The 25,425-nt window shown below is 40.1% G+C and overlaps 1 protein-coding gene across 1 annotated transcript in view; it reads right to left on the bottom strand.

Annotated features, from left to right (window-relative positions):
* szt2 (SZT2 subunit of KICSTOR complex) overlaps positions 1–25,425 on the bottom strand; it is a 480,200-nt gene that overhangs the window by 355,902 nt on the left and 98,873 nt on the right. Inside the window, 9 exon segments of the mRNA XM_080032888.1 lie at positions 642–736; positions 4,011–4,208; positions 7,459–7,566; positions 8,088–8,205; positions 8,939–9,107; positions 14,769–14,857; positions 14,972–15,050; positions 16,845–17,081; positions 18,388–18,593. Coding sequence (XP_079889014.1) covers positions 642–736; positions 4,011–4,208; positions 7,459–7,566; positions 8,088–8,205; positions 8,939–9,107; positions 14,769–14,857; positions 14,972–15,050; positions 16,845–17,081; positions 18,388–18,593 — 1,299 coding nt within the window.

The following is a 25,425-nucleotide window of genomic DNA, read 5'->3' as shown; positions in this document are numbered from 1 at the left end:
AAGACAATATATGCACTCCTATGTCGTTGTAGTGTTTTACAGTATATGTAGCTATTGATGTGATGCTCATCAATTTTAGGCATTTTTTTCTGGCCCCTCATTTTGGATCATTTCCACCAACCGGCCCCCATTCAAAACTAATTGAATAGCCCTGATGTAGAGTATGCTCCATATCAGGGGTGGTAGGATGGCCCAGAGGAGAGAAGAGCCCACTAGTAACCATGAGGTATGCTGGTTCGATCCCCGGCCAACTAGTGGTGGCTGAGCAAGACACTTAACCCCAAACTTCTCCAGGGGCGCTGTACTATGGCTGACCCTGCGCTCTGACCAGGGTCAAGTGTGGTAACTTGAGAAGACAAATTTCAATGTGACTAACGAAGATAACTTTACTTATCAGCTCATTTTCACATAAAACACCCATTTGACCAGTTTCCAAACAAATGATTCAGAAATCTTATGGATAGGATATCCATGTGTTTAAAGAAGAAAGTGCTATCAATAGGCCAATATGAAGCATACGCATTAGCAGCAGGACTGAGGGTTCATTTTTAAACAAGAAATTAGACCAAATGTTCCGTGTTCTCAGACTAGTGTCAAGTAGTTGAATGTTGATGCAGGGAGTGTGTACTGAATGGTATTACCTGTAGCGTGCTGGTGGATCCCATCACCTCTCTGCTGCTGCCAGTGGTGTGGCATGACGTCATAGTGTCCTTTGTGTGCGAAGGATTTACACACTCTGACAAGAAGAGGCAGACATTTTGAATGATGACAACAGGAAAAGCGAGCAGCTTCATAGCATCCTTTCAAAGCTATGGAGTTGTGTAATTTCAAAGTAAAGCTAGAGTTGCACCTATCCACTATATTTCAGTCCGATCCGATTCCGATATCTGAGTTCTGGATATCGGCCGATACCGATACTTTCCGATATAATAATTAGGGCTGTCAAACGATTTAAATTTTAAATCAGATTAATCACAGGGTAAGCTGTGGATTAATCACAATTAATTCTACCATTCGAATATGCCCAAAATTCGAATTTTCTCTGTATATTGTTGTAGGAACAAAAAGATAAATGACAGAAGGTGGATATATACATTTAAAATTTGTTTTCTTATTCATGGATCCAAATGATGGTTTTAATACTGACAATAAATTATAATTAAACTAGAACATAGTCCTACCACACCATAATTCAATTTGGCGGTCTCTTTGCATTGTCTTTGAGCTATAAGCTATAGAATGGCATTTACAGTGCTGCTTGAAAGTATGAATCCCTTGAGCCTTTTGGAATTTTATTGAGTTTAACCATTATACATTTATTTTTATCAATACCAGTATTTTTATATGAAATAACAGATGTTTGTTTATAGATTCCACATTTTTATTTTCCGGAAATCCATTGTTAAAACAAATGATTTGCCAACTTTTGTATGTGCAAAAGTGTTTGTGAACCCTGAGCTGCATTGCTTAAATCGAACAGGTAAACACGATAAGGTGGGCCAAATTGAGTGATGAAATGGACCAATGTAGTGAGAGATCTTTAGGGAAGAAATCGGGCGGCACTAGATAAAACAGATAAAACCAGGTCAGCTAAGGCTCACCAAAGTGAACCCATTCAGGTCAGACATGCCAAGAGGAAAGAACATTTTAGAGGATCTCAGGAAGAGAGTTGTGATGTTTCACATTTGTCTGGGGACAGCTATAAATTAATTAAAAAAAAGTTTGAGCTCCATTGGTCCACCATCAGGTTAATTATCTACAAATGGAGAGCTCTTAGAGTGACTGAACATCTGCCTAGAAGTGGACTTCCTTCAAAAATACCCACAAGCGCCACAAGAAAAGTGATTTTGCAGGTAAAAGCCAACCCAAACATTGGCGATATGGCAAGTTGCAGACCATTTGCCACAACCATTCTTCACTTGGGAGAAGGTTCTTTTCGTGGTAGGCAGAGTTGCGTTTTCACCCAAACATGGCGGTTTTGGTTATGACCAAACAGTTACATTTTGGACTAATCTGTCCACAGAATAGACTTCCAGACGACTTCAAGTATCTCCAGGTGCTCTCTAGTAAAGTTGTGACAAGCAGTTTTGTTCTTTCTTGAGAGCAGAGGCTTCTTCAGCAACCCTCCCATGAAAGCCATGTTGACAAATTTTTCTTCTTATGGTGGAACCATGCACATCTGTCCAAGATGCTGCAAGAGATGTCTTCAATCATCACTAGATGTAATGTTTCGGTTTGCTTTTACCTGATGTTCAGTCACTCTTAGAGCTCTCCATTTGTAGATAATTAACCTCATGGTTGACAGATGGAGCTCAAACTTTTTTTTAATTAATTTATAGCTGTCCCCAGACAAATGTGAAACATCACAACTCTCTTCCTGAGATCTTCTGAGATGTTCTTTCCTCTTGGCATGTCTGACCTGAATGGGTTCACTTTCATAGTCATCAATGGGTTAATAACGAGAAAACACTTAAGTACACATACACCTGCTGTAACATTAACTTAGCTAAAGGGCACATGTGAGCCCTATTTAACTCTAACCTCTTTCCTTCCATTAATGTCGAAAAACAAACTAATGGGATTGAACAAAGCTTCCAAAACGTTCTGTTATATAAACGCATCTTAAGGGTGATGTAAGCGGAATGGTTCTTTTAGCTAACTTCCTGTCAGTTACTGCAGTTAGCAGTCCCCTCACTCGTCCCTATGTCACCACATTAATGCACTGCGGTCTTCAAGCAGCGAGTTATCTAGCATCATCTCAGATCCATAAGTGTGATAAAACATGATAAAAACCATCAAAACAGACATTGGGAAGGATTTTTACCTGGTCCGCCATTGTAGGCGCATAAACATTCACCCATCTGTCGCTCTGGCGTGCAGCGGCAGTGAGACCATGAGTGAGACGGGTGTCGGTTTGTAGCGTTCTCTCTTGTGATTGGATATACATTTTGGGATCCTCCAATAAGTTTATTTGCCGATTACATGCAGAGCAGCTGACTGAAAGATTGGATTTATGAAACGCGCACATTATGTAAGTGATCACTGAATGAATAAAGAGCGATTTAACACTTATATTAACATAAATAACTTCACCTTTAAAGGGATAGTTGTGGTTCACTGTACACTGCTTTCCTCACACACACAGTGTCATAAAAAATAAATAATAATAAAATAAAGAGATGGGTTACATATTAACCCATTGATGACTATGGCAATCTAGGATGCATGTCCTTAATGCCTGAGGGTTTTCTGAAAAAATACTACAAATTGTCAACGTCTACCAAAACCTTAATATCTAAGCCTGTGTAGCACATAGAAACATGAAATAAAATACATTTAAAAGGTTAGGTTCACAGGTTTTATTCAAACATGCTCCCTTAGTGCTTACAAACCAACACATTTTTTGTTAAATCGTCAAAATTAGATGGGGGAGAAAAAAAAGAATAAATAATATAAAAAATTTAAAAATAATGTGCTAAATGAGGTTATAATCAATTCAAACCTAGGTCTGTTGCAACCAGGACTGAGCCTATTGGGGCCTATATACAAACTAACGATTATTTTGATAATCGATTAATCTGTCGATTATTTTCCTGATTAATCAATTATTAATCGATTTGTGGTTTGGTCCGTAAAATGTCCGAAAATTGTGATGTTGATCAGTTTTCCAAAGCCCATGTTGACGTCCTCAAATGTATTGTTATGTCCAAAACACACAGATATTTCAGTTTTCTGTCATAAGAGGATTAAAGAAACCAGAAAAAATATTCACATTTGAGAAGCTGAAAACAGAGAATTTGGAAATGTTTTATTAAAAAATGTCTCTAAACGATTAATCGATTATCAAAATAGTTGCTGATTATTTTAATAATCGATTATTAGATTAATCGTTGCAGCTCTAATTGCAAGCATATTAGACCCAATACTGATATTGTATCGGTCCCATCCCTTAGTATAGCTCTCACATACATAGGCTACGGCTAAGAGGAGATGCAGGGACATGTACTCACCTTTAATAACAGGTAAGGAGAAAGGAGCCCCCTGGCCGTCTCGTTCCCGCTCCAAGACGTTGTGCATGAAGGTGGCATGGTGGCTGTCGGCCAATGGGATCTCTCGGTCACTCAGCTGCTGCTGCAGGCTGCTGTGGAACAGGCTGAGCAGCAGCTCATTTGGCAGAGTACTGGCAGCCTGCTCCACACGCTCCACTGCTACATATGACAACAGGGGGAAACTTACTAGAACCAACAATGGAAAATGTTAAAATTGTCCCCACTACCACCGTTTTTTCCTATGACTTGTCATTTGGTATATCAAAAGTAGGGCTGGGCAATTCATCCAAACCGACTTTCAGACCCTGTGATCGACTTAAACTTGCTAACGTCGATTATTTTGATTTGGGCCTAGTCCAGTGATGTAGTGATTTATTGGCTTTTTTCATATGACATTTATATTGAAAATATACGTTTATTAGAGATTAAAGTTCTTATTTTCACATAAAATATTTTTTTACTAGAGATTCCAGTTATTTTCTTATTTTCAAATAAAATATTTGTTAACAAGAAATCCAAGTTATTTTCCACTTAAATGGCAATATTTAAAATATTTGATTAAATTCAATTTTAACAACTTTATTAATCCCACTAGGGGAAATTAGCTACGAGCAGCAGGTTGTCTTGTACATGGAACATGTTACACAAAAAAGACTAACAAACAGATACACCGACGAGCTTAGATTTGAGAAGTCTATAAATAAATAAAAATATAGGGGAGAGTGGGGTGAGATGTGCCACTTTTTGCTCAAAGTGATTTTAAAGTGAGGCCTTGACAGTAAAGTCTACAACTCAAATATATACATATATTTCAGGATGTTGTGCATCCCTGGCAATAAAAACTTTGGATCTGGAATAAACTGTTTAAGAAATATAGCTTTCGGAAAAAAAGTTGTCTTATGGCACAACTTGCCCCCGGTGTGGTGTAAGTTGTGCCACAAGAGATAATACCATGTGGTAAATTGTGCCATTGATATATATCTCATAAACTGTAATGCAAGACAAATCCATAAGAAAATTACTTATTTAAGGTTTATTTAAAGTAAATATTTTACAAAGTGTGAATGGAAATGTCAGTCTCTTCTGAGCTACTGTAGACGATCACTTTCTTTTTGGTGACCAGCGTATACAGCTATGCCACTGGCACAACTCTCAGAAATGTACTTTGCACTAGTTGCTCCGTGCTTGTGGAACCAACTTCCACCTGACAAATGTGATTCCCCCTCCATTTCTGCCTTTAAATCAAGGCTCAAAACCCATATGTACACCCTGGCTTTTCCTCCCCATTAACTATCTTACCTCTGCACTACTATCTTTGTTTATATGTGGATGTATGGGCTTTATGTCTTTTATTATTGTTATTTTACCTTCATTGTTTACCTACTGAATGCACTATGTACAGCACTTTGGACAGTGCAAACTGTCATAAATGTGCTTATATAAATACATTTTACTTACTTACTTATAACTCACCTAGGCCCTTTGGCACAAATCACCCCAACCCCAGAATTTTGGATAATTAGCATGATGCAACAGTTTAGGGCTGACATCGTGCTAACTGTATAGACTCAAAGTATAGCACACTAAAGCACTAAAACATGTGTCAAATGTTTTCAAACTTGTTCAGACACAACAATCAAAAAACCTTGATCAAGAACATTTTAATTTTAAAGGCAAAACACAGTTTCTTTAGCTTGAATGTGCTTATATCTTATTCCTTGTGTCTCCCTTCTTTACAGGATGAGTCAAATGGATGGCTCTTCTTAAATATGTGGTCACATTTCCAATTTCTTCCAAGGTGTGGCACAACTTCCCCACCGGCACAACTCAGGCCACTCTCCCCTACATAGAGTTAATACTATACGTGATATGCACAAAAACATGCCAAGACAACAAGGCATAAGAATATGAATAGAACAAAAAACCTGTGAAGAATTTAAAAGTTTGGGCGCAGAGGGAATGAATGATTTGGCATAGCGGTTTGTCCTACTAACAGGTAGGGCATATCGACGCCCCCAGAAGGCAACAGAGAGAATGTCGTGGCCTGATTCTGAGCCATGCAGGAGAAACAGCAGTACAGAATAGTCAGAGAATTTAACATAATAAAAAATAAAAGCGAAAGAACGCAACCTTGAGGCGAGCCTGTGGAAGAGGCTAGGGAGTCAGAGAGACGGCCGTTTACAGATACTTTCTGCTCCCTGTCAGTTAGCAAGTTAAGAATCCATAAAATAAGCTGATGGAGCAAATTAGAATCACACACAAGCCTCTCTATGAGGAGATGCGGCTGCATTGTGTTGAATGCTAAAGATAAGTCAGCAAACAGGAGCCTGGCATGTGCTTGTGGCTTCTCTAGATGTTTGAAGAGGTTGTTGAGAATAAGGGCGCACTCACACTAGGCCATCTGTTCCGTGCCCGAGCACTTTTGCCCCCTAAAGTCTAGACCATTTGACTAGTGTGAGCACGCCATCCGTACTCCAGCACGGCACGAGAGGTGTGCTCAGGCACAGTACAGATGCTAATGAGCCAACACAAGCAAGTGAACAGAGAGTGTTCATGACATGAATTTATTAGGTATGCATAGTCGGTTAAACGTCCGATGCCTTACTAGTCAGCACCAGAATTGCCCATCACTTGGACTTGAACATATAATGTTTGAGAATGTATCATGTGTAAGACTAGGTGTAGGCTTATAAGAGAGAGAGAGAGAGAGAGAAAGGTGAGAGCAGCATAAAGCAAAGCAAAAAGATTTTTTTACTGGGTCAATCGTGCTTCAGCACGGAACAGGGCAAGTTTGCCAATACCTCGTTTCCCCCCTGTTGTGAGCGTATTATGCCAGTAAATGCACAGAGACGGCCCGGTGCAAGCCGAAAGAGACAGTGAGCGAACAGCGCTGGCTGCGGCAGCTATGTGATATCTAGGCTTAGAGCAGTTAGGCTGGCTTATATCCGTACCCTACCCAACTTTTGGCAAATGGAAATCTAAAATAACCGCTCCGACCCGCTCTACTTGGTGGAAACGAGGGACTAGTGCGAGTGCACCCTAAAAAGCTTAGCATCGTCTATCCCTCTCCCCACCTGGTAGGCAAATTGTAGTGGGTCGAGTGTGTCACTTGTTGATGACATGACAAGGCCCTTAACAATTTTTTCCAAAGATTTTCATCATGTTAAAGCTATCGGCCTAAAATCATTCTTTGTGGTTAGATGACTTGGGGATGGGGATGATGATCGAAGATTTCCACATGTCAGGAATTTGGATGCAATCAAATGACATTTGGAAAACACGATGGAGGTCACTACAAAGTTGGTCCGCACAATACCGAAATGTGCCCTAATCAGAAGTATTGTGTTTCATGGTGTCTATCATTCAATGAAAGATGAAGATGTTTGAAGTGAAGAAAGGAGTCCAGTACCTGTACTGAATGTGTGGAAGAAGAGCTCCACCTGCTGGCACTGTGGCAGCAGCTGAATCAGGTCAAACTGGAAAGGGACCATGTGAATGCTTCCCTCACAGGCTTCACCTACACACACACACACACACACACACACACACACACACACACACACACACAGACATTATGCCTTTGAAATACAGCAGTACAGAGATGTTACATTAAAAACAGTCCGCCATTACTTGCAGCAGACATACACTCACCGGCCACTTTATTAGGTACACCGGTTCAATTTCTTGTTAACACATATAACTTATCAGCCAATCACATGGCAGAAACTCAATGCATTTAAGCATGTCGACCTAACCTGGTCCTACCAGACCATTGTACTTAATTAAATTTGTACAGAAGTTGATTATGGCACACTCATTAACAAGAACATTTCAAACTGGCACTCTGTGTCAAAACGGTTACTGAACCCTGATCTACAGTATAACCAGGGTTAAGAAACAATCTACAAAGGAAAATTCGTAATTGGAGTGCACCTTTTGTAATAACAGTTGTTTGGACATGATTTGGAAAGGCACACAACTGTCTATATATATATATATACAAAGGAAAATTCGTAAAGAGTAAGAGTGTTTTATTACCTCTCACATCCTTGATTCCAGGTGGAAGCGCGCACACCTGCTCCTTGTTCTGACACAGCTGACTCAGATACTCAAAGGTCATCATGGTGGACATACAGGCCAGATCCCTTGGGAAGATCTACAACACACAAGGTCACTATCAGACACAAACCATCTCAACAACTCCACTTAAACTAGTAGTGTCTAAAATGATAACTTTTGAAATAAGGGTAGGGGATAATAAGCTAAATATTCAGCCTACAACGTTTCAGTCCAATTTTTTTTATTCTTTTTCTTTCCTTTGAAATCAAATGGCTTTTTTAACTTATTTACAGTGCATACATTAAGTATGCACTGTAAACAGCGCTTCACTCCTTCCACATTTTGTTATGTTACTGCCTGGAATAATGCTGGATTGAATTCATTTTCCCCTCAAAATTCTACACATAATAAACCATAATGACAGCTTAAAACAGGTTTGTTTGAGATTTTTGCAAATGTATTAAAAATAAAAAAACAAAGAAAATCACTTGTACATAAGTATTCACGGCCTTTGTGATCAAGCTCAAAATTGAGCTCAGGTCCATTCTGTTTCCACAGATCATCCTTTAGATGTTTCTACAGCCCAATTGGAGTGCACCTTTAGTAATAACAGTTGTTTGGACATGATTTGGAAAGGCACACACCTGTCTATATAAGGTCCCACAGTTACCAGTGCATGTCAGACCACAAAACAAGCATGAAGTTGGAGGAACTCTTTGTATTTCTTGGTATTTACACTTACCGAAATATAGCCTATCATCCCCAACCGTTACATTGTATTATATAATGAATTGACAGACTGTAATGCTGTAGAAACTAGCTGTACACACTGCTTGAGGGATCTCCTGGTACTTGAGGCCCTGGAAGTGGCGATGCTGCTCCATACAGTTGATGACGGTGCCGCTCTGTGGTTCTACCCAGCACTCGGTCACTAGGTTGAGGTCTGTGTCCACGTCTACTGCCTCCACCTCAGTGTCGTTGTCATCATCAGTGGAGAAGCTGGAGACCCATGCAAGAGCAGAAAAACACAGGCTGGAGAATGTAATAATAATAATGACTACAACTGCAAGCAGTTATGAACAGGGATCAAGCCTCCCACGCAAATAGGTGCCCCCTTGAGGAGCAATGCTACGAAACTGTAGTACCAACCTCAGAACCATCGGACAAACATGTGTCAACTTTGGTCTTTATAAGATGAACCGTTTTGGATTTACATAACACGTAGCTAGTTAACACAAATTCAATGAGCTACGATACCGACACAGATGGTTGTAATAGAATGATTATGTTAACTTATGGCTTGAGGATCCATGTATGTCATGTGTAAAGTTGTGTCAATCTTGCAAAAACTGTTGGAGCCGGGCCCAATCCCGATGTCCACCCTTACAGACTCAGAGACTTTGAGGCGCGCTTCCACTAAGTCAGTGAGGGCTTAGGGCTGTCACACAGTCACATCATCATGCCCTTTAAGCACCTTTTCTGTAAGTCAGCATCTATGCAGATGTTGGCTAAGGGAATTACCCACATTTCATAGCGCAGCGACATTAATACGGGGGAAACTCCTTCTTCGTCACTTTATGCTGCAGTTCCTACTGAAGAAAGCCTGTACCAGGGCATCCGTGTACAATTTGAAGCACAAATACCGTATTTTCCGCACTATAAGCCGCACTGGACTATAAGCCGCAGGTGTTAGAATGTGTAATTACCATATGTAAGAGTTTGTGCACAGAGGGGATTGTCGGGAAAGAGATGGCTGCTTGAGGAAGCTCCCATTTATTAACATATTTGCATAACGTATTCCAGTGTTACCATTTAGTGCAATAGTAGCTACTAGGGATGGGCACGAGTAGTGTTTTCGCTACTCGAGTGATAAAACTTTTTTCTATTTTTAGAACGCAACTCATCTGTCTGCAGAATAACGGTTCACCGCAATAAAGCGCTCAATGCTTATTGTCAAACAGTCCCAGTTGCCATGATATTAAGGATTATTTTTCCACAAGTTTAAAACACCTTTTCCTCACTGAAAGTAATTAAATAGCCGGGCCACAATTTAAACCGATCGAGTAGGTCTGCGGTGGGGAGAAAAAAAGAGAAAAAAGCATGGGCTGTAGTTGTAACAAAAAAAAATTGCCTAAGTCACCATTTAAAATAAGAAGGGCAGCAAATACTATAAAATGATTGTCCTACAATTTAAATACATATAAATAACTCACCAAAGCTGTAGACTTAGTGATTGTATATCCAACCGCATAATCCTCACTCCGTGTCCGTGAATTGTTACCGCGACAAATTCCTCATTAACGGAACGTTACACCGGTCGGTTTTTAAGTCTCATCCCCATTTTCTTCTTAACTGCTGTTGGCTCGGAGCGAATGTGCCTGAAGTAAGCCTTGCTTCTTCTTTACTTTTCTTTCCAAGCGGAGAGCACCTTGCATGCTCACCTGGAGTCTACTCATTACTAACTGAGAGTAACGGGTGTTATCTCCCCTTTTTATGAACGTAACTTTATCATCTGCTTTGAAATAATTGGACAGTTATATTCCTGAAAATGTTCTGGAGAAAGGAGAGACCGCGTTCAGCTCCGCGGTGCCGTGGAGAACACAGGCTGCGCTGCGGTGGCACGGAGGTGGCATTTATTTGCAGTTGCTGTTTGACACAACACTCAGTTTATTGCACTTGCATCAAAATTAGGGCTGTCAAATTAACGCGTTAATTAATCACAGAAAGATTAACGCGATTAAAAAAATTAACGCAGATTAATCGCACTTCTATAATGCCCTTTGACACGGCCAATTGCTTACACGGCCCGCATGGGTAGAAGGGAGAAAAGTAAAGAGAGAAGCAGGGGAAAGGGGGCGAGGGCTCTATGGACGGTTTATGGGATGCTTCGGGCAAATAAGCATGAAGGTAGGAAGACATCTTACTTTATTCTCCGCAGTGTCTGTGCATTATTGATTTAGTGGGTGCAACAATGTACTGTAGGTTCAAAACAGTATCTCTCAATCTTCCTCCGTGTGTCTCAATTTTGTTTGCTAGCTGTCTCGTCTCCGCATAAACGGACACCCGCCCCGTGTGTGTATGTATGTGTGTGTGTGTGTGTGTGTGTGTCAATATTTTTGCCTATGAGTACGACGATGGTGAATGAATCGGCTCAGTTGTGGGAGATGGAAAGTCGTCATTTAGTCTGCTTGTTTTTTTTTAGAAAATTTGGCGCTAGTTTGAAACCTGACTGAGGGGAGGAGACAGAAGTTACGAGAGACGGAGAGCGAGAGAGAGAAACAAAAACAAACTGTAGTAGGCTATACAGCTGTTTATAAACGGGCATAAAAGTGTCATAAAAGTATGCGATTAATTTAGATTAATTAATCACAGAGCCTGTAATTAATTAGATTAATTTTTTTCAATCGCTTGACAGCCCTAATCAAAATATTTAATTTTGTTAAACTTTATTTTATCCGTTTTGTACACGTATATAACATTTTAAAATAGGGGCGGCCCTCCGGCCTAAAGGCTACAGACAAAAAAAAAATATTTTCCTCATCCAACATTACCAATCGAGTTAATTTGCAACGAGGAGTACTCGAGTACTCGATTACTAACGTCCATCCGTAGTAGCTACAGAACATATACTGTGCTGTGTAGGGATGTAACGATATGAAATTTTGAGTACGATACGATACGAATTTTTTATATCTTAATATGAAGAAGAGATTTCTGAGAGATTTAAACAACTTATCACCAAAACAAAGACACTGCTTCTCTATTGCTGTTTTTTAAAGAAGCTTTACACCTATATTTTTCAAACTGAAATAGGAATTTTAAATCTAAACTTAATTTAGTCACTTGTCTGTAACTGTAAAAGTATGTATAAAATAAAAATGATTTAAATAGTGTGATAATTTCCCCATTTATTTATGTTTTATTTGCTTATCAACTCTATTTTTACAAGCCATGTTTTACCTTAATAGGCCTACATTATGACAGACACAATGAACTCTGTAAAATATTTATTTATGATTTTTATTTGTTATTAACTTAAATTGCAGTCTCAAAATCAATGTTTTTGCAGTGCACTCCTCTCCCCCTCCCTTCCTCACACTTTCGCAACGTCACCTTCATTTGACCAAAGTAGTGTCACCTAAGTTTGACATAGTAGGGATTCCATAGAATTGCGCAACATGCTGGTAGCTTTTATATACTGTCTATGCTGAGTTCACGTGAAGTTGTGATGAATATATCAAGGATCTTTGGACTTATTTCCTTCATCTGCCTTTCACGGAAGTTCGCCGACTTTACCGGGGATTTAATGCGCGGTCGCGGTGGATTCTATTCTATTATGTTCTATTCTTTTTTTTTTTTTTTTTTTTTTATAATCTCATTTCCTCACGTTCGCCTGGATTCATAATGATATAATTGACACGCAAGCAACTTTCTCTTCAGTCTGGTAAGCTACTCTGTCGATCTTTTTCTCTATCTAGCTCCCTTTTCTCTTTCTCTCTCTTCTTTGCTGCTACGTGACTCAATGTGGTGAAGCTGCACGCGCTAGTGTAAACAACGGCCCACGTGAGACGTGACTGTTCAGTTTAAGGTTAGAAGTCATGTTTCAGTGATAAGATGTTGTGTCAATGTGTTATTGTTTGGTTTCCAATGTTGGTGTGGCCCATACAGTGTTAGATTGAGTGCTACGTTTATGACAACGTTGCTCACCAGACTCTCCACAATGACGGAGCGCATTTACCATGCAAGCTCGCCTGTAATACCGTGACGCGGTATAACAAGAAAAAACTTACGGTTGACATTCGTGGCCTTTTCATATCGCGAACGACCGTTTTGCGGTATACCGTTACATCCCTAGTGCTGTGTAATAAAGTCGCGGCTTATAGTCCGAAAATTACGGTACTCCACTCGCGGCTTATAGCATAGATTCCTTAGTACTGACCCAGTATTGTCAATTTCATTATTTTATACCTTTGAGACAACGTTTTTTTTTTTGGTCACTCAATGTCGTTAAGCTGTCTGTAAGAAGCCATGGTCGATTCAACTAAAAAAACTCCGGTTACAAGAGGGAAATCTGAAATGGAGGCCCTGGCGGACGCGGTGCTAGAGAAGCAACGTGGCTTCCTTGAGTCACGCTTCGATTACCTTCAAACGATGGCAAAGGACACAGAGGAAAAATTAAAAGCTATCCAAACAGACTTGCAGCCATATTTTTAGCTATATTGAGTAAGCAGAAATTGGCAAGATACGGTCTGATGTTGTGGGCAACACCAAGATGCTAGCCAACCACGAGAGCACGTGGATTCAATTCAGCTTAAGCTAGCTGATATGGAGGACAAAAACTGAAGATGCAACGTCCCCATCACTGGACTAGCGGAAAGCCTTGAGGAGTCTAACGCCATTCAGTTCCTCACACACTCGCTGCAAAAGTGGTTCCCTTCCCTGGGCAACCTCAAGGGTGAGATCATCAATTTTATATTATTAAGCCCCGCCGACTTTTACTTATCATGACCAATGTGTTGCTGTAGACGAGGGTATGGCCCAAAATGTTGTGCTGTGAGTTTTGTGAAAATTCCTGCAGAGGATTAGGAGACATAAACTTTGAGTTTTTGGGGCCCCCTTGTGGAATTATGTAACAAAACTGTAGGACAAACCTCAGAGCCATAAGACAACCATATGTGTAAAGTTTGGTCTTTATACGATGAATCATTTTCGATTTAGTAGCATTTTCATAACATCGCTAATATACAAAAATTCAAAGCGCTACCGTTCAGTCATCGATGGTCGTTGCAAGATGATTGTTAATAACTTTGTCGTGAGCATCTGAAGACTTTTTGTTTAAAGTTTGCTGTCAATTTTAGCAAAAACTGTGGGAGCCCAAATTAAAAGTCAGTTTCGCAGTTTTTGTGATTTTGCGAAAAAAATCGATATTTGCGCAAATGGGCAAAAGATGCAGATGACATCAGTCTGTGGATAGAAAGTTTTTGACATTTCTTGAATGTAATTAAGCGTCTCCTGTATTTGATTGTTCTTTTATTGTTTTTATTGAGTGGCAACTTGATGGGAGTGTGACTCACATCCTTTATTACATAATAACCTTGTTGCGCAAGAAGATGTCCCGTCCCCATGACCTTTGGAGGCTGAAGCGGTGTTCGTACTAAACGGCTACATACAAACGCACACAACACATGCAGTCAAATATAATAGTAGGATTCTGACGCAGGTTAATCTCTTTGCATATGATCACTCCAGATCTCTGAAACAACATCCACAACTCTGATTTGTTCCAGATCAAAACAGGTGTGGTGCTGTAGAGTTCACCTAGTCATTCTACTATAGGTGGAATATAAAAGCACGTTATCATAGTCCTATAATGCTAGCTGGCTAGCTCTATGGAAAATAGCGAAAGAAAAACCTCTGCAAAAATGGAGACAATGGTCAACAAGGGAGAAACAGCTGTATGTGTTATTCAACTAGCAGAAAATGAAAACTAATGAAATGGCATATTTCCTTGATTGATGTGATAAATGTTGACTGAATCTAGCAACTGTTGCCAAAGCTTTCATGTCAACTGAAAATGACAGGATTGATGACTTGCTACTAATTGGACACACTTTTAATAGTTCTTGTCAGGCTTAGCAGTGAACACAGTGCCATTCCTACCTGTCCTTAGTAGATGTAGTGTGAGGTGGGAACACAATGTACTGAACAATGCACGAGTGACTCTCTTTGTCCATTTCCCCCGACATGCCCTGGGGAAGCAGATTCATTTAATTGGAAACAAAAAAGAACTACTTAGGAATTATCCCACACATGCATGTACTAACGATAGTGTTTGAAGTGGTTGGTGTACTGCTACCCATTACCTTCATTGGCAGTTCAATAACCATATTAACGATGCCCTCTCCACTGGCTGCAAAGTGAAAGCCTTCTGATATGCGGATCCTACAGACATTCAAAGATTTTCAGGGAGAGAAAAAAAACACAATATGGCTTATAAAACATTTAAACCTTCCTAGCTGCTGTGACCTTAATCAGTAACAGCTACTGTATATATTATATTTCAGCAATAACTATTAAAAACCTCAGGACACATTTGCCACCAAACATTTGCTGTTCTCTGGAATCAATTTATTATTATTAACCATTTAACTGTTCTCAAAGTTTGTTGCAATCTAATGTATCATCGAATGTTTGGAACACATCTGGGTTATTTTGTAATATTTAAAGAACTGATTTGCCTTGTTGTTGAAAGATGCTTTATAAATACAGTACATTTACGTTGCCTACTCCCAAATGTTATTTATTAAAACAAATTTTTAAAAAATCAATTAAAAGCTGGTATTTAAACAATGACCTGGGTCAATAATAATTAGGGCCAATAATAAAGGCAAGATAAAAAACACTCAACACTGTACTACTAAAACTCCCATTGTACATTTAATATTATGCACATGTAGCCAACAGTTTATGGTTTTGGTTGTGAATATTTTCATAAGTTACCATCAATAAAACTCAAGGGGCCGGTTTCGCAGACATGGATTAAGCCTAGTTCTGGACTAAATTGTACTTTCAATGGACAATCCCCATTCAAAATTCCATTTAGTCCAGGACTAGGCTTAATCCATGTCTGTGAAACTGGCCCAAGATGTGCTAGAGATTTTTGAAATGAAAAGCATATCAGGCCTATTGAAGACTTTTACTAGGAAAAGAAGTGCCGCATTTTATTGACAGTAGATTAACAGGAAAAATGGCATAAAGGAAATAAAGAGTGTATGAAAACAGTAATTTTGTTGGAGTTTGGAAAGATTTTTGGGAATTAAATGTTTTTTGGATGAAAATATTGCTCTGGACATTATTCTAGCCTGGAAATCCAGACCCTGATATCTTGAACGATAGAGGGTCTGGCCACGATCAATAGTAATTTCCAACTCAAGGGGCTACTACTCGTGCATTAATGCCGCAGTTGGATAGCACTACAACCAACCAGAGCGATGCACAAGGTGACGTATTAAGCTGTTAAATTAAACTTTTGCCGTGGTCGGTCGGCAAAACAGAACATTCCACTTACTTGCTAATGAAAGATTTGAGTGCCGTCTTCCAAATCGTAAAGGGTCGAGGCCAAAGCAGTCTCAAACTCACACAACATATCCGCAGCCATCTTTGATGTTTACTATCACGGCTTCGACGTCACGTGCACGTCACTGTCGTCATACGGTTACGTCCGCCCCAGAGCACCATACAAAGGGCTCTGGTGCGCCCATATTAGATAGAACTAATTGAAACGTGAGTCCCGATTTCTGGACTTTCTGAAAAAGCTTCAATGGAGAGTGTCCAGACCAACAGCCGCAGCAAATTTACTTTGCTAGCGCCTAGTGGCAGGTCTGGGAATGCCAGGCTAACATTATTATGGATTTGTATGAAAACATACAAATTAAAATAAAAACAAAAACAGGTAAACTACTTTATTTTGCATTACTATCAATTTTGTTATCTAAGATAATGTTAGAGATATTGTACGCTTCTTATATGACAACACTACCATTATTCTTTTTCATACAATTTTTTATTTTTTTAAATGCTTAAATAATTAAAGCATTCTTTATAATGATTAAGATCATTAGAAGTAAAACTTTTAATGATATTTATACATTTAAGCAAAACATTTGACTTAAATGCTACTCGAAAATGGGAACAAAAATCAATGTTGGTCGAGAAATAAAGTGTGTTTGAACTGACTCTGAGAGCATGGATAAAATGTGAGTGACAGCCTGCATGGCCACAGCTGCTCCCTGGCTGCTCTGCACGGCCCACACCCAGCGCTGGTGCAGGAAGTATCTTGAGAGAGAGGCCAGAGTGGAGGAGGCTGTGCGATTAGCTGCCATGCTGAGGGGGGTGCCACTGCTACACTGCTGAGGAAAGTTCTCCATGTTGAAGATGAAGGGAGTCCTGAAGTCCAGGGGCAGCTTCTCATACCTGGAAATAAGTATATTAATTCACATTGAAATCTGTCTTTTCCCTCATGTTACCACACTTCGGAGGGGGTCAGAGCGCAGGGTTAGCCATAGGACAGCGCCCCTGGAGCAGTTCGGGGTTAAGTGCCTTGCTCAATGACACAACGTTAGAGATGGTGGGCACAGTAGATTAAATACCAGCCACCACTAGTTTTACTACGAACACTCTTGTGGTGGCAGTTTTTGCATATGATATATCTCTGGACTCAAATGTTGGAATACTTATTAATGCAATAGGAAACATTTGTTATTATCTTGTATAGGCTTATAAGGATAATGAAATATATTGCATGTTGGTGTCCCTCCCACCATCCCCCCTCTATCTCGATTAGCCAGCCTGACTATACATTTGAAAGAGGACAACGTTCCTGCAGACAGCCTCCTGCTGTTCTGGGTCAGCCTGCCCCACCCACGATTATAATATGAATGTATATCTCAAACCTGTCTGCCTCCCAACCTGTCTCCCCCTCCTTTCCCCCACCCAGCTTTACCTGTCTACCTGTCTCCCCCTCCTTTCTCCGACCCAGCTTACCCGTCTCCTACTCCCCCCACCCCCTTGCCTGTCTCCCCTCCGAACCCACTGTTAGACGCACCCCCCCCCCTGGGGAGTAAATGTTCCTTAAATATGTGACGATTTTAGGAAAGGTCTCACATGTGTTGGAACTAGTGCACCACTCCGCTGAGTTTTTCTTGCTATATTGATTGAAAATAAACCTTTTGCTACTACAACGTATCACTCTGCTTAATTTCTCACCACACTCTCCTGTCCAATGCCGTGGATCCAAAAACAGACCTCATGGTTACTGGTCCATTTAATTAAGAAGATGTCTCAGTTTCACAGCAGAACATCATGGTGCACCTTATCTCTACACTTTTGGTGCACCTTATCTCTACACTTTTTTGTGCTTGCGCTCTCTTCACTTTTCTGTTTCTACTATACTATTTTATATTTTATGTCACTTTCTTCTTCTATTACATTGTTGAGAGGAGCCTGGGATTTTCAGAATTTAGTTTTCAATGACTGCTGCTGTAATTGTTGCGCATGACAAATAACCCGTTGTGAAGCAGACACAATAGTAGTCAAACCCAGTTTCTAACCAATATACCATTATCTACAGTAGTCAAGATAATAGAGACTAATAATTTTCAAACAACTTGAATTGTGATTTATAATGCAAATGTCAGGCTAATGATGTTTTCTGACAAAGTTGACAGAGTTCTTTTTATTGGGTTCCATGTTGTGATGTCCTGTTCTTATATGCACTGACCGTATAAAGAGCTTCTCCAGGGGCTTGTTGAGCAGCACTACACAGGGCCGGTCTGACAGGGCAGGCTTGGGAGCTGGGATGGAGTGAGCTTTAGATGGTGAAGGCTGGCCAGCATTCTTCCTCTTGGTCTTAGGGGTCGCCTCTTTGTTCTGAACACGATGAGGGAAGCGAAGTTTGAGTATCTGCTCTCGCAGTTCATCTACAATCTAATAAAAAACAAAGAAAAATACACAGATTTAGAATTTAGACACATGGTAGACCGTACGGCTAGTATGTAAATGCATGACTGCGCTGACCATTGTCACCATGTGTAATCTGATAGCTTTTTTAAACTGGTTTACAGAAAAGTTAGACGCCAAATGTTGATAGCAGAGTTCCCCCTTCCTACCACTCATTACCACGTTTCAAACATTTGTATTTTCATGCAAGTCAATCAATTTGCAGTGCTTTGAAATTAACTTGATGACCAGGGGCCTCAATTATTAAACTGTGAGTAGAACCCATCCTAAAATATTGCGTACTCACAACACTCAGAAACTTCCATAAATGGTGATTACTTAATAAGCACGGCACTTTGACTGACATGAGGGAAAATAGGGAGGTGCCAGCAAAGAAAGCCTGTATCGTGCGCTGCTGTAACTGGCGCATGCACACACACATCATAATTAGTACAGCAATTACTGTATTGTCTTTGTAGAGCAGTTTCGCCCATATTTGTACTGTATGAAATATCACGTATTAGCCTACATGTACGCCTATACTGTATGTATATAAAATCTGTTGTGAAAAGTGAAATATTGGATTCTAGACTATTCCAGAGCATTGTTTCATGACATGAAACAAAGTGGAGGTACATGCTGTTAACCATGGAAGAGTTTGGCCAGGGCAAAAATGTCAGTGCATGGGTAGAGACACTCTATGCCGATCCAACTGCACCCGTTCTGAACAACTCTGAGAGATCTTCCCCTTTGAGTTTACATCGTGGTGTCCGGCAAGGCTGCTCCCTGAGCCCATTGCTGTGTTTGCCCTATGCATAGAGCCCCTTGCTATCGGCGTCAGAAACAACCCCAAAATTAGCCCCATACACCTTTGTAAGATGGATCACCACTTAGCCCTGTATGCAGATGATATAATCTTGTTTTTCTCGCAGTCTGAAGAATCTGATCCCCCTCTACTGGACCGGAAGTGTGAATTTACGCCTTTAAGTGAGGATCTAGATCCTGAGGTTTCTCAGTAATCTTCCAGTTAAAGTTACTGATAGAGTTGCTTTCGTCAACGAAAATTATGACTAAATATAGTCGCCAACAAACCTTTATCACGTGACGGAAACGAGACGAGACGTAACATAAATGGTGGTCATGTGACAAAAACTATAATCAAATATACAGTGCTGCTTGAAAGTATGTGAAACCCTTGAGCATTTTGGAATTTTATTCAGTTTTACCATTAATCATTCATTTTGATCAATACCAGTAATTTTATATGAAATAGCAGAAGTTTGATTATCAATTCATAATTTTTCTTATCCGGAAATACATTTTTAAAACAGATAAAACAAATGATATGCCAACTTTTGTATGTGCAAAAGTTTGTGAACCCTGAGCTGCATTGCTTAAATCCAGCCGGTAAACACAATCAGGTGGGCCAAATTGAGTGATGAAATGAACCAATGTAATGAGAGATCTTTAGGGAAGAAATTGGGCGGCACTAGATAAAACAAGAGATAAAACCAGGTCAGTTTAGGCTCACCAAAGTGAACCCTTACAGGTCAGACATGCTAAAAGGGAGAGAAAATCTCAGTGGATATTTGGAATAGAGTTGTGATGTTGCACATTTGTCTGGGGACAACTATAAATTATTTTCAAAAAGTTTGCGCTCCATTGGTAGCCTGGTTCTACCAGACCATCGTACTTCATTTCATTTGTTCAGAAGGTCTGGAATCACTCAGTTGACAAACGTTAACTCACTTGAAGGCGGGTGTCTGTTGAAGTTAAAACTATTGGATCTGCCCAGTGCCACTCTGGATCTGCCAACCAACCATGTCATGCGCCGGCTTCTGAGCCACTTCTTCTGTTCGCTGATTGGACCGGCAGAAATCTGTCCGGAGAAAACCTAAGAATATACCGCACACCCAGACTGACTACTGAAGGGAAATGAAAATTGAACGGAAGTAGTAGGCGGGCGGTGCTAGGCTACTCCATCGGTCCACCGTGAGGCAAATTATCTACAAATGGAGAGCTTTAAGAGTGACTTATCATCTAGCTAAAAGTGGACTTCCTTCAAAGATATCCACAAGCGTCACAAAAAAAGTGATTTTTCTGGTAAAGGCCAACCAAAACATTAGATCTGGAGATTTGCAGACCCTTTGCTACCACCATTCTTCACTTGGGAGATGGCTCTTTTGGTGGAGGCAGAGTTGCGTTTTTGCCCAAACATGGCAGTTTTGGTTATGACCAAACAGTTACATTTTTGACTAATCTGTCCACAGAATAGACTTCCAGAAGACTTTAGGTATCTCCAAGTGCTCTCTGGCAAAGTTGTGACAAGCAGTTTTGTTCTTTTTTGAGGGCAGAGGCTTCTTCAGCAATCCTCTCATGAACGCCATGTTGACTGAGTTTTTTTTCTTATTGTGGAACCATGCACATCTATCCCAGATGCTGCAAGAGAGGTCTGCAAATCACTACATGTAATGTTTGGGTTGGCTTTTAACTGAAAAATCACTTTTATTGTGGCGCTTGTGGATATTTTTGAAGGAAGTCAAGTTCTATGCAGATGTTCAGTCACTCTTAACCCATTGATGACGGCTGCTGCGCGATGCCACATTGTATCTCCTGCCTGATGCTGCGTAGCGCAGCATTGTTACTTTATCTAATTTTCATGGCGTGTGCAGCATAGAATGCACCTTCATTAGTTCAAATACACATGAGGTGGGTTTTGTTGATTTTTTAAGACCACGTGACCACCCAAAAGTTGTGTGGTTTGCCGAAAATCACGTCAATAAAAGAATAAATAATAATAATAATAATAATAATAATAATAATAATAATAAAAAAAATACGCCGGCTGTGTCGGCGATAGTGTATTACAGAACAGTTAGTGGCCTTCAGAGCGCAGAATCAAGGTCTACTATAGGCTACTGAAGAAAATCACTCAACACATTGCATCTATTTATTAACAATATTTATGAATTTAGGCTATATTTTGCTGCTCCAACTCAAATTCAGCCCAGCCAGGCGATAGTTAAGTTTCAGTTTCGTTTTCATCTCCGTGGTATACAGCCGTTTGGACTAGCTGATCGGCTCCCGACAGCGAGAGTCAGTCTGCGTTCTAGTTGTACTGGGAAGTCGGATTTATGGTGTCAGTGATAACTGAACTAAATTATAAAATAAAGCTATCTCCTCCTTCCTATATCTATTTATCCCTCCACTGCACACTCAGTCACTACCATCCATGCTAAAAAGAAGCAGGATTATAACCTCATTTAGCACGTAATTTTTAAATATTTTATATTATTTATTATTATTTTTTCTCCCCCATCTAATTTTGACGATTTTTAGAAAACTGTGTTGGTTTGTAAGCGCTAAGGGAGCATGTTTAAATAAAACCTGTGAACCTTAACTTTTAAATGTATTTTATTTCATGTTTCTATGTGCTACACAGGCTTAGATATTAAGGTTTTGGTAGACTTGACAATTCGTACTATTTTTTCAGAAAACCCTCAGGCATTAAGGACATGCATCCTAGATTGCCATAGTCATCAATGGGTTAAAGCTCTCCATTTGTAGATGATTTGTCTCACGGTGGACCGATGAAGCTAAAACCTTTTTTTAACTAATTTATAGCTGTCCCCAGACAAATGTGCAACATCACAACTCTTCCTGAGATCTTCTGAGATTTTCTTTCCTCTTGGCATGTCTGAACTGTATGGGTTCACTTTGGTGAGCCTAAACTTACCTGGTTTTATCTCTGTTTTATCTAGTGCCGCCCAATTTCTTCCCTAAAGAACTCTCATTACATTGGTCCATTTCATCACTCAATTTGGCCCACCTGATTGTGTTTACCTGCTCGATTTAAGCAATGCAGCTCAGGGTTCACAAACTTTTGCACATCCAAAAGTTGGCAAATCATTTGTTTCCTCTATTTTAACAATTGATTTCCGGAAAAGAAAAATGTTGAATTGATAAACAAACATCTGAAAAAGACTGGTATTGATAAAAATTAATTAATAACGGTTAAAATAAATAAAATTCCAAAAGGCTCAAGGGGTTCACATAATTTCAAGCAGCACTGTATAATGCAATATTGTTGACGAATAAAAACGGGACTAAATGTGGTTTAAAAAATAAAAACTCCTAAAATATCTCCTCAGTTTCGTTGACCAAAACGAGACGAGACAAAATATTATAACGTTATTTCGTCTCACTATTATTATTAGTTTGCAATATTTCTGTTTCCTGAGTCTGAGACAGTTTGACAAAAAGACTAGACTAAAACAGGCTGCAAAAAACAACACTAGTTACTGAACATATAAAGTACCTAGGAGCCACTATTCCCAAACAATCAAACCTGCTTTACAAATTGAACTGAATTGATTAAACATTTTGGTGGACACTTCCTTTATCCATGATTGGTAGAATTAATTCCATCAAAATTGTCTAGGTTTTTGTATTAATTTCAAAGTATACCCATTTTTATGCCAAAAGCCTTTTTTAAAACATTGGAGTCAATTATTTTTCCTTTTGTCTGGGGGTACAAAGCACATCGTATGGGTAAAAAACATGTTTGCAAACCTAATGATTTACTTAGGACTGGCCCTACCAGTCTTCCAGCACTATTATTGGGCAGCCAATACCAGCAGGACGCATAACCTGATAAGCTTAAAGATACGACCCCATCATGGGTAGCCATAGAAAGAAAATGAGACATTTCTCTTCCAGCGCTACTCCCTGCAGGACGAAAACTTCTAGTATCATTAAAAGATACTGGTTTTGTAGTTAAAAACTCATTGCGGAGTTGGTATAAAAAAAAAATCAAAATATTTTTTTCTTAAATTGCAGAACAGCATACACTCTTGCTCGATCAACTTTTAACCTTTATTTATACAGGTAAATCCCATTGAGACCGAAGACTCTTTTGCAAGGGAGACCTGTTTTCCTTTCCCACGTTACCATTCACACACATTCATACACCGATAGCAGGCTAACTATCGACATTCACACTAGGCAAGGTGGGTGAAGTGTCTTGCCCAAGGACACAACAACTGTGACACAGGTGGCAGGGCGGGGATCGAACCTCCAACCCTTTGATCATCGGCCGACCCACTCTACCAACTGAGCCACAGTCGCCCCAACAAATTATTCAGATGTCTACGGCCACATCCTAGGTTTGTCACAACAAGGAGAGACTTTAAGTAAGGGCAGGGCTATTCAATAAGTTTTGAATTGGGGCGGGATGCCAACGTTAGCACAGCTGTCTCCCAGCTCCGCAAAGTGATAAGCAGACAGCAGAAGGCTCATCCTGAGGGAGCTTTTATTGTTGCTGGGGATTTTAATCAGGCCTGTCTAAAGAGTGTGCTACCCAAGTTTGTGCAGTATGTCCAGGGTCCCACCAGAGGTAAAAACACATTAGATAAGCTCTACTCAAATCCAGTGGCGGCTCCTGACAATAATCTCAGGGGGGGCAATTGTTGCCATGATGGGAAATATGACCCAAAATTAACCTAAATCAGATAGCATATGACAATGTCATATTGCATTTAACTGTTTGTTTTTCCTGTTCATCTGGCATAACCACTCTGGCAACATTAGACAAGCATTGCACTGTACAGTATTTTTGGAAATGAAGTTAGTTAATTTCTTGAATAAAATTATTTTAGCTCTAAAATGATTTAATTATCCGGCTGTGGCCATCACAGATAACTTGTCATCTACCAGTGTGCTCCTCAGATAGGCTTCCTTTAAAAGTTAGGAGACAAAAATGGATGCTGGCATAGCATGTGCAACATTAACAGTGCTAATCATCACATTGGTTTGGGTTACTACTGTCTACAGCACTTGGTAGGCGGGTTTATGTCGGACGGTGAAAGCAGCTGTCAGCTAAACGACGATCAACAGCTGATCGCCGTTCAACACCCGATCAGCTGTTGAACGGCGCTGGCTCGTATATGCAGATTGAAGTTTAATGTTTGTTTTACCTTTTCTGAGAGATGATGCATAGGGGTGACACCCAAAGTTATCCATGCGGTCTCTGTGCTGCCATCAGGATGGATAAAAAGCCAGTATACAGTCCATAATCATCATGCAGCGGCAGCAGGACAGAGCGTTAGCGCATTAGCATCCTGCTAGCCTCGTTAGCCGTTCAAACGAGCCCCGTGAAGATCCGCGTTTATACGATCCCCCAATCCATCTTGGTAGATACTTGCTTGATGGTTACATTTTGTCTGGGAAAGACCTAGTCCGAGTCCGATCAAGTAAGTAGCTTGCCAGCCTAGCCTGAGTTGATATAAAGTTGTGTTGGTCTTGAATATGACCGCTCTGGGCTGCATACTGGACATGTGACTGTATCAGTCACTGTAATTGGTTTATTGTTTACTGTACGTATGACGACAACACGTTAGGGCGAGCACCCCCGGAACCCATAGAGATTGCATTGCGAGGCTTGCAGTTTGAAAAAAAAAAGTTTTACATTGATGTCTATGAGAGCGCTGGGGGCGATTTTCAACCAGCCCGACATCGCCCCAGAGTGACGGTACAGAGCACAGACGCTGATTGTACAATGATATTCAGACTTAGATGCAGGTAAAAACTGTATTGAAATCATAAATTATGATTATTAATACAAAAAAAAAAAAAAACATCATTATTATTCATTATTATATTTTTGTTTTTTGCTGATATGGCTCAAGGAGGGCGTCGCCCTATCGCCCTCTATGGGCGAGCCGCCACTGCTCAAATCTTAAGAAAGCATACAGGACAATACCCCTCCCCCACCTGGGAAAGTTGGATCATATTTCGCTGCTCAGTGTCCCAGCCTACATAC

This window comes from Ammodytes marinus (genome assembly GCF_949987685.1).
Source record: "Ammodytes marinus genome assembly, chromosome: 8".
NCBI lineage: Eukaryota > Metazoa > Chordata > Actinopteri > Uranoscopiformes > Ammodytidae > Ammodytes > Ammodytes marinus.
This window is presented reverse-complemented; position numbering and strand designations above follow the sequence as displayed.